Below are 10,848 nucleotides of genomic sequence, written 5' to 3' on the forward strand. Positions count from 1 at the left end.
TCGACAAATTAGATAAAAGAGAGTAAAAGAGAAGCGATAAAGGACTAAACCATGGCATGTGGAGATAGATGAGAGGACGTGCCTTCAACCATTCAAAAGCAAAAAGATAGAAGAAATGACAAATTGAATCGCGATTAGCATTTCTCATCACCCTTTTTCTTATTTCTAATAGGTTTGGATGCGGGCTTTTCAAAAAATTTTAAGTTCGATCATTTTAAACCAAAAAAGAACCTGGTCGTGTCCCCTTTGTATCCCCCCCGTGTCCCTCCCGTATCCAAGCCATATCCACTATTTTTAAATTTTTTTTAAAATATCGGATACTTCATTCCCATATCGGACACGTATGGGACGCTTATCAATATCCGATACGCATCCAATACGCGCACGGCATGAACTTTGAAGTATTTGTATTTCATAGCAAGACACATATTGAAACATAATAATAGAGTTAGAACTCTTATGTGATCTTGGATCAAGTACTTGGATATAGGGCCTTTAAGCATGTGCATGAGACCAAAGCTTGCAAGAGCCAACACTTGTGAGGGTCACTCTCTCCGAAGGTATAGCCATTGCGAGCAACCTCGCCCTTTCTTTTTGAGCGTCGATTGGGCGATGGGTGTAGGGCACAACCCTATATATAGAGTGCCGTACACAGTCCATGTGACATGGCAAAAGCTAGAATTGTATTCTATGTTGGTCCTCAAGAAACTGGATAAAACATTGGCATTCGGACATCATAAAATAAATTGGATAAAACATTGGCATTCGGACATCATAAAATAAACCGATACATAGTTGGAAGTTGAGACAACATACCTTTCACTTCATCATGTACATAAAAGGCATGGTCGTATTACAGTGTTATGCTTCCTTTATCACAGTTATTTCTATTTATAGTTATTGCTATTACTCATATCTCGGTTGACCTAGTGGTGTAGTGCGCCCCTCTCGGTATTAGTACCCACTATGGACTATTTTATATAGTTCTCACCACCCTTTGGTTGTTGTGTTTGTCAAAGCCATCTTTCGCAGGGAAGGCCCGAGATCGCAAAAAGGGGATCGCTTGTTAGTTAGTGCTTTCCCACCTGTGTTGGACCACGTAGAGGTTGCCCTCTTTTTATTTTGGAGATGATGATGCATTATATAACTTAGACAAGTCTATGTATTATCTTGAGAGATGGATGTAATAGAGTAGTACCCTAGTTTGGAATTGTGTATGTACTAGAGATGCACCTATGTTGAGGTGATGATATTGGGGTGTAAATATTTAATGTTTAAGTTTAGCTGATTATTGATGTTTATGCTCTTGATAACCAACAACTTGTGTTGTATCTAATTGATCATGTTGGATGATGGTTTAGTTGATTGATTGTTGATGCTTTGTTAGTGCAGGAGCGGCCTTGTACACACAAGGGGTCCATACACGTGCCCAGAGTAGACTTCTGCTGTGGCTCAGGGCGTGACAGTGCACAGACACTAATCAACCACAATCAACGTTTGGTCAACCAAGTCTAGTTGCTTCATATTTCTAAAAAAAAAAAGAAATGGGTAGCATGTCACCTTTCTCTCAAAAAAAACATTTGGCCAACCAACACAGAGAAAAGCCAAGAAAATAGAGGAAAACTGAAAAATGATCCTATTCTATTCAAAGACTTCAAGGCTCTGCGCTCCCGCAATGGCTTTCACTCAACCAAAGAACTAGAAACTAAACAAAATGACACAAAACCCCATCTAGCCTACAATCTATGCATAACTCAACAATCCTAGTCAATGGATACTTTCTAAATATGGCTTTTCCTAGAGAACCAAGATACAACCTCTACCTCAATTGGCAAGCTCTGATCTCATAGCTGCACATCTGATGCTCCCACAATTCGGTCACTTGTGCTCTAATGAATAGCTTGTAGTGTTAATATCATATTAGCTATCACCAACCTTCAATGAAGCCCAATCTCAATTCTCAAAACCGCATTATCTTTGGTCTCTTCAAAATGCCAATCATCAGAATAACAAATAAGGCTCTTTAAAGACAAGCAATAGAGCTATCTAACAACAATAAAAAAGTGTAAAACTTCCATCTAACAACTCAAAAAGGGGATTAAGGTTGTCATATAGAATTGGTTCAATATGAAATACTAGACAAATTTACGAGCTTGAATATTTTCTTTTTCTTATATTCATTTTTTAGATGACCCAAGCCTAATTTTGCACTAGTTCAATCTCCAGTTTCATTCGGTTAAAATAACTTTATGTGATATTTGGAAAAATATTATCATTACAAAACAAGAAGGATTAGGAGCTTCTCTTAAGCAAATCAACAGATGAGGCCCACATTTAAAACCCCTTCAGTGTTGATTTGCCCTTGGTTAAAAATAAAGATCCACATCCCAACCTCCTAGATGCACCACTTAACCCTCTTTCTTCACATTTTCTGTCTAGAAATCGTTACAAAACTAAAATAGGACAGAACATATTAGAAGGGGCACGAGGGGTCTTTTGATTATGTATTTCGATAGTTTCTAACTGTCTAAACATTAAGGGTAACAATTCAGGTTTTCATTTTCATGGAAATCGTGCAAATCATGATATTTGTAGAGTTTCCATTTTATTCATAAGGTCTCTATTTATTCATAAGATAAGTAAAAAATAATCAACTCCTTTAACCGAAAAAATGCCCATAATAGGTTGGCTTACAAAAGCAATAGCATCTCGTTTCAAAATAACAATTGAAGACTAAAGCTATCAAAGAAGAAGAGAACTACATGGAGGCAATCAAGATACAAAGGAGTCGGATCGGACCTTGGTGTCGATGGCTTTGAAGACGACGCCGTAGGTGCCCTCCCCGAGCACTTCGCGCTTCAGGTAACGGTCCGCCACCAGCTTGGACGAGAGCGAGGCGTCCTCATCCCCGGGGGCGGAGTACGGGTGGCTGTTGGGAACCGGCGCCGGCATCATCATCATCTCCGCTCCGCTCCGTACCGTCTCTATGTAACAACTGTGAAGAATAAATGGTAGAAGTAGTAGTAGTAGTAGTTAGCATGGGGAAGTAGTAAAAATGTCAACTTTACAAGGTAGAGCAGGGAAGTGACAGCAGGAGGTTGGAGAGGAGCGAGCTCGGCGGAGTGGTCCGGCGGGAAGAGCCTCCGAAGGGGCTCAGGCGCTGGCGGAGGATAGCACGGAGAAGGGCGATCAGGCGCTGGCGGAGGATAGCGCGGAGAGGGGCAATCAGGCGCTGGCGGAGGATAGCACGGAGAAGGGCGATCAGGCGCTGGCGGAGGATAGCGCGGAGAGGGGCGTCAGGCGGAACTCCGGCAGGGTGAACCGGCGGGGCTAGGGCATCGTCGGAGCTGAAGGGGAAATAGGAGGATCGAGGTCGGAGAAGGAAGCCCGACAGAACCTGGGTAATTGGGGCGAAGAAGAGAGCTGGCGGATCGGGCGGTCGGATCACCGGAGCGGGCGTAAAACGCGGACCCGATATCCGCCGGGTCGTGGATGATGCGGAGAAGACCGGAACCGACTCCCACTTAGGGCTCGTTTGTTTTGGTGTAAGTGGAGTGATGAAACTCAAGTTCCATCACTTCCGTTATTTATTTTGGTGTAAGTGAAAAATATAATGTAACTCAAGTTACGTTAGAGCTCCACTTCACCTACTCTCGACTTCCGGCTCTAAAGTACCGAACTCGACTTCCACCACACTCAACCTTCTCTAAACAATTTATTAAACAGTAAAACCTAAACTCTACTTTCTTTATAATGGGTTAGAATTACCTTATTTATAATAAATTAAGATTATCTTTAAATAATAATAAAAAATTTAATTATATAATAGGTTAAATTTTATAGTGATAAATTTATTACTATATTTAGGAGATAATGGGATCCACTTACTTACATCAAAACAAACAACGGAACTCAAAAAACTAATTTTACCAGCACCAAGTTACATCAAAACAAACAGCAGAAGTGATTGAATTTAACTTTCAGTGGTACAAGTTACGTCAAAACAAACAACAGAAAAATAATCACACTTCAGGGAAACTCAAACACCACTACACTTGACTTACGTTGAATCTACAAATTCGTCAATCCAATTACCGTTAAGCATGGATCGGGCGAAGCGGGGCTCGGATAGGGGCGAAATGGCGAACCCAAGACCTGCTGGTAGTGCGGAGAAGGACGGACCCGAGTCCGAATAACCGACAAGCAGCAGAGGAGCTTAGGAAGCTCAAGAAGCGGGCCCAACTACCACCGAATTGGCGGCCCAACCAGCCCACTTTTTATTTTTGTCACTATTGCTGTTTAGTCCTCAGAGATTAAATAATTCTCCTTTCTGTACGGATACTAACTAGTATAAGTATCAAAATGTCATGTAAGCTAGGGATTATGAATGAAATGAATTAGTCTATTTTCTCCCCCAAAAGTTCTTCTCCAAACCCTTCTTCTCCACTACTTCTCTTCCCCATTCTCCTCTATTCCCAATTCTCTACTCTCTACTCAACTCTTTCTCTCTCAGTCTACCTCTACTTCTATCTCTCTCTCTTACCTTTCTTAGCATCAAACTACATCGGATTCGCGACCGGAAGCTCCCATCATCCTCTCCGCCATACTGGCCTCAGCGAGCTCTCATCATAGGCGGTTGCGGATAGTCCGGGGATATTACAATTGGTATTAGAGCGGCACTGTCCCAGGGCCGTGGGCAGCGGGAATTCAACAGGAGCAAGACCGTTAGAGGCTCAGCAGCTTTGGGGAATTACCCCAAGCAATTGGCGTGCACCAGGTAACATCATCCAACTAGCACAATTAACTACAGAGGAAACATATTGAGGTTGTACCGAGGTAGTAGTAAAGGCTAGTGCGGATTCTATTGAATTAGAATCGCACTGGGCCTCAGCTTAGCATCATTGGCAACTCGGCGTAGTTACTGTAGCAAGCGATAATTCCAAACCAAACAAGAGTGAAGCAATCACAGTAGTGTCCAGGGGCAACAATTGGGAAAAAAAAAAAAAAAAAAGAAAGAAGAGCTAAAACTGATTCAAATTCAAAACCAAGAGAAGTGAGATCCCAGGGATCGGTGCTGCGATAGTCGCGTGATTTCGATTCTTAGAATTGTAGAGTCAATTGCGACATAGCTACCTGCGCTGCGAGAATCGGCTTCGGCTGGATCTCGACAAAAGGGGCCGCAGCGGAATCACACTGATTCTGAGTTTTGCACAGTTCTAGCAGAGCTAATTTCTGCTCAATTGTGAAGCTCCCACCTAGTTCCTATGAACAATTCTCAAATAGGTAGATCCCACATTGTATAGCTTAGCAAAATTGGTTTAGCACGAGGCAACAGATTTAAATTCACTAGTAGCTTGTACCAAGGCAAGAGAAGAATTAGTTACTGTCTAGGGATAGAAGGCAAAATGGCTATTGGAACAAGGTTGCAGCAACAAACCACTAGCTATAACCAAAGCTTCGAAGGAACGTTACAAATTACTAGGGATTTCAATCAGAAGTCAGATGTCTTGGCACAGAGGATTGAAGCCCTACAGAAGGAAGAGGCAAGGAGGTACGAAATCATGATGGAGGAGGATGCCCGCAGGCATGAACAGCTCCTAGGGTTAATTAGGAGCCGATCTGTACATGCTAAAGGAAAAGGGACAGTAGTGCAAGTTCCGATAGAGAAGAAACATTGGCAACAGTACATGCCATACACGGAGTTAAGTTTCCCAGATTTTAACGGAACAGATCCAAAAGGATGATTACGAAATTGCGAGCAGTATTTTGACAGATACCAAGTTCCTGAGCAACAATGGATAGGCATAGCGTCCATGCACATAGGGGGTAATGCAAGGTTTTGGAAGCAAGCATATTTCTTTAACCAACTAGGGGTGAATTGGAGCGAGTTTTCCGATGCCATTTGTAAAAGATTTGCAAAAGTGGAAGAGAGATACCCCATTCGAGAATTTAGTACTTACGAGCAACCCAATTCTATTGAGAGCTGCCAAAAGAATTGTGAAGCCGCAAAGAGGCCTGAATTTATGGTGCAGGAGGATGATCACCTACATGAAGCTGAAGGTGCAGGATCAAAACAAGAGTGTGACGATTATCTACAGATGGAGATCAATGAAAGACCAGAGATAGCATTGAGGGAGAGTGCTAGCAAGCCAGAGGAGCTGCTGAAGCTGCTCGCAGCATAGCCGCCTCCACCCGAGCCTGCCCACAATGGCTCAAATGCCTACACGGCTCCAGCTGAAACTGGAAGTACCATAAAAGCTGTTGAAAATACAACTCACAATTTCGAAGAGTGTTGTCACGCCCCGGGACCGGCGGAGGCCCTCCCGGTAGCGTGCCCAGACCCGCCATCTGTCTACACATATAAGGCGTCTACAATAAAGCGGAAGTAAAAGCAAGTAATAAAACAAATAGTAGAAGTGAAATAACAAGCAACAATGATATCAGAGCGAGTAAAGTTCTAACATCTATACTGACAGTAATAGGACATAACTAATACATAAAAGCAAACATAGTTTATACAGTATCAGCCTCTAATACAAAAACGGTGGTCTCTAGTACACTGGTAAAACTCTCAACCTCTCCAAAAGGAAACAAAAATCGAGAGGTGGACCACCTAGCAACTCGTCCTCGAAGGAAGCTAGCTCGAAGCAACTCCCTTCCCGCGATCCCTGGCCTCACCCTGAGTGGAAGGCTCTGAAAAACATTGAGAAAAAGAGGGCGTGAGAACTATAATTTATAGTTCCCAGTGGGCAATTACTGACCTCAGCTCATCGCACCACTAGGCCCCAAAAGAAAAGGGGTAAGTCCAATAATAAGAGTAACGAGTAAATTGCATATTAGAAAGCATAATAATTAGGATGCTAAGCTACAACTTGCAATTAAACATGGCATTCCTAATGCGACTTTATTTTGTCATGGGTACATATGTTCACAAGTAATATCATGCTTTACTTTATACAGATATGAAAGTAACACTTGGTCATGACTACGACGCATATAAGGATGCAATAAACAACATCTCCTAGCATACTACATGTATGTATGAATACCCAAATGTCCACAACTATGCTAGAAGTAAGTCCAAGTAATCCTACTACTACTCTCTGACTAGTAGTGATCATAATAAACTCAACACCGTGTCGATTTCCATTTCCAATTAAGGACCTACCAAAGGTAGTCCAGCTTGTGCCGCCTAAGTGCCTGTGGTAGCCCGACATCCCTACTCTTGGAATGTGTCTGTCCCACTCGACCCCGTAGGCTTCTCAATACCGCACGAGCGAACATAAGTCGCGTAGGCTAACTCCGGAGTGCCGGCTTGTAGGGAGCGACCCTCACAAGCATGTGCGAATGAGCACAAATGGCAAGCAAGCATAGTCCAAGTCTCAAGTATCCAATCCTCATGTCTCTAACATGGTATAGTCACTAGCATCCCGAAGATCTAGTTTAAGTCACAATGTGAAGTTTCAACCTTTGCTACGCCTAGTGCCCCTTGATGACACTTAGGCAATTTGATGTTCAACATGTTTTCCAAATCCCTCAATGGCCCTATCCACTAGGTTCACACAAGTCCTGAGCTCAATGCCGCTTGATGACATTAGCTCTCCATTTCACATGATATCAAGTTCGATGCCTACATATATAGCAATTGTCATCTTTCATGTCTCAATTAAACTTATGTTTAAACGCATGAATCATAGCTCATTTACTCTCTAGCACCATGAAATCAAACCTCATATAGAATGCTAAATGCAACCAAAGATCTCCCAAGCAACTCTCTACTACATAGAGGTCCAAAAATTCATCATATATGACTTATGCATTTTAAGCATTCTAAAAATCATAATAAATACATTTAATATGAAAATGCATGAATTAATTAGTAAACAAAGCACTTATCGCCAAATATGAGATTTTCTCATATCAAAGGCTAGGTCAAACCCACCGACGACAACGAAGCTTTTCGTTTGCTTCGATGGAGGTATCCACTAGCTTCCTAGCACCCTAGAAACATCAAAAATGGTGTCATCCAATCGATACGAAGAGCAATAAGCTCGATCTTTAACCTAGAAGCAAAAGGGCCAAAACTCACCTCAAGAGTAGAAATCTTCTCCTAAGCTCCAAAAGAGAGCTAGAACCCTTCAAATCCAAGCCCTAAGAAGGTTCTAAACCAACCAATCAAGCCTCAAAAGCCCTAGGTTCAAAAAGCCCAAAATAAACCCTAAGTCTCCAAACTAGGGTTTCATCTCAAAGAAAGCTTTAAAATCCAAAACTAGAGGAAAGGATCTTGCCACTTACCTCTTATAAGCCTTAAAACCAGCTCAAAGTCCTCACACTTCAAGTATCTTCCCTCAATCAAACTCCAAATCCAAGTTCCAAGCTCCAACAATGGTGGAAATAGCTCCAAAAGGGAAAAAGAGAGGAAAATTCATCAAAAACCATGCAAAATGGGAATCAAATCCAAAGAGATGGTGTGGGGAGCTCCCTTACCTAGTTCTCCACTCTTCTCAGCCCAGGGGAGAGCCCTAGGGGCGTGGGTGCTGATATAAGAAGCCCACAATCGCAAATAAGCCCCTGCAGAGCAAACTGTGCAGATTCTGCCTCCTTGTACCGGTACACGGGATCTTGTACCGGTACAAGAGCTACGAAAATCCAAAACCGAGGCTCGGGTGCGCGGTCCTGCGGCACTGTACCGGTACAGGCCCGATGGCTGTACCGGTACAACCATCAACATTGTACCGGTACAAGACCACCCTTGTACCGGTACAAGACCTGCGAAAATGCAAACCCGAGGCTCGGGTTTGCGAGTTCGCGGCTCTGTACCGGTACAGGCCCAACCTTGTACCGGTACAAGCCCGCCAGACAGCCAATCCGAGAGCTGACCAAAATCCAAATTTTTGGGTTTTGGTGCAAGGCTTTGTACCACACTCCTCGGGACACGTGCCATAAGTCGGAACACAGTCAACGACCTACCAGGAAATCTGGAAAAGCTCAGAGCACAGCTAATCACTCGAACCTCGCTGTTTGCAAAGGTCTAGTGTGTTACACCTATACTACACTATAAAAGATAAGGAAGTGAGAACTCTGGCAGAAACACACATACCGCACCAAAAATACAAAATCCAATCAGAATGTAATAAAGAGCGCACTAAATATGGATGAACATACAATCAACTTGCAAAGATAAGCAGAATTTTGTCAACAACTTACATAAAACACAATATAATAAAAGACGCACAAAAGATGAACATATTACATCAACTTGCGAAAATGACTACAATCTTATCAACAACTTACATAAAACACAATATGATAAAATAAGGACTAGCACAATACAATATGACAAATATAGTGAAATATGGAATACTTTAAATATGAATGAACATACTTTGTACTAGAATATGGACTATCCACACAAAATACACAATTTATGTATAAAATGAATGACACACTATCCTGTAAATTTATCAACATATTTACGAGATGTTCCAAAAAATTACCANGGGCTGCTACAAGTCAGCAAACAAAAATGCAAGGGCGACGCTATGGATACGGAGTGGAGTATATTACAGGAGAGCAATGCAAGAATAGCTCCCTGCATATATTACCAGCACAGAAAAAGGGTGAGATAGGTGCTGAATCTGAAACATCAAAAGAAGAAGGAAGGGAGCTACAACAAGTACGGATCATTACAAATTGGTCCAGATCATTACAAAAGAATTGTGAGTCACAACAGCAATTTAAAGAGGATAAAACTATGGGGCTTACTGCAGAGGGGTACAAGAGGTTGGATAATATAGACTTAACTAGTGTTGTTGAGGAATTGCCGAGGTTGAAGTTAGTGGAGAAGGTGCCCAGGGCTGCTACTCCTACATTAGCCTTCGAGCCAGTCATCTTACAAGAGTTGTCGATGAACACCATGTTGAAAGGTATGGCCACCCCAATCAGGCAAAAGAGGTTGCAAGGTTTATGTTACAAGGGTGGAGAGAAATTTTTCTCTGGGCGTCAGTGTAAACGCAGGGTTCGCAATATGGTGGTAACGGCAAAAGGGATTGATAATATTGATGAATTAGAGACAGCAAAAGGACGAGAAGGCAGTGGTCCACAACAATTTATAAGGGAAGAGAAAGTACTGCAAAAGTTCAATTCTACAACTTATGTTAATTGTGGAGAAAATGTTCGTGGAACTATCAAGTTCAAAGAGGATTTGCATTTATGCATACCTAGATTGCTAGAAGAGATTGTAGAGATGTTTGTTGAACAAATTACTCTAGCTGATTATACTAAGATCCCTATACTAGAGACAGGTGCTAGGGATGGAGTTAAAGAAGTTTTGATACAAGGATAGGAATCAATTGCCTATCTAAAGAATGGATTGAATCAAGTCATACACTTCCTTGAAGATCTACTAAACAAACAACAAGAGGTGGAATTTGCAGTGATGCAGGGGCAGCAAGAAAAATCTGAGGACTTCGAGGTCCAAAGGCTAATCCAACACTCTAGACTGACAGGAGCTTGCCTTGTGAGGGGTTTTGTGAATGAACACAAGAAGCTAGGGGCTGTGCTTAGGATGCCTCACCCATGCTCGCGATTTCTGGCCTATGAACAAGACAAACTGCAGGAATCTGATGTAAGTGATTGCAACTTCCATAATGCTAACTATGTTCATAGTGTGATGGTTAAAGGCAACAGCTTTCTAAGCCTAGTCGAAAGTCAAGTTCACCCTGAAAATGGAGAAGATCAGGGTGTAAGAGAATTAGAAGATGAAACTAGCTGTTCCCTCATCATAGCTAGGATGGTTATGAAGAGGTTTGCCTATAAAAAGAGGTGTGATGGTCTCTATAGGCGAAA

General features: G+C 42.2%; 1 protein-coding gene across 4 annotated transcripts in view; it reads right to left on the reverse strand.

Annotated features, from left to right (window-relative positions):
* LOC109724029 (cyclin-dependent kinase D-1-like) overlaps window positions 1-3,515 on the reverse strand; it is a 56,011-nt gene extending 52,496 nt beyond the window's left edge. For 3 of the 4 annotated variants that reach the window (XM_020252632.1, XM_020252631.1, XM_020252629.1), the window contains exons 1-2: window positions 3,090-3,515; window positions 2,800-2,995 (exon numbers count right to left, since the gene is read on the reverse strand). In XM_020252632.1, coding sequence (XP_020108221.1) covers window positions 2,800-2,961 — 162 coding nt within the window. In that variant the 5' untranslated portion in view covers window positions 2,962-2,995; window positions 3,090-3,515. Of the gene's footprint in view, window positions 1-2,799; window positions 2,996-3,068 lie in introns of all 4 variants that reach the window. The other variant, XM_020252630.1, reaches the window with a different exon arrangement.

The sequence above is a fragment of the Ananas comosus genome, linkage group 18 (assembly GCF_001540865.1).
Source record: "Ananas comosus cultivar F153 linkage group 18, ASM154086v1, whole genome shotgun sequence".
Classification (NCBI taxonomy): Eukaryota; Viridiplantae; Streptophyta; class Magnoliopsida; order Poales; family Bromeliaceae; genus Ananas; species Ananas comosus.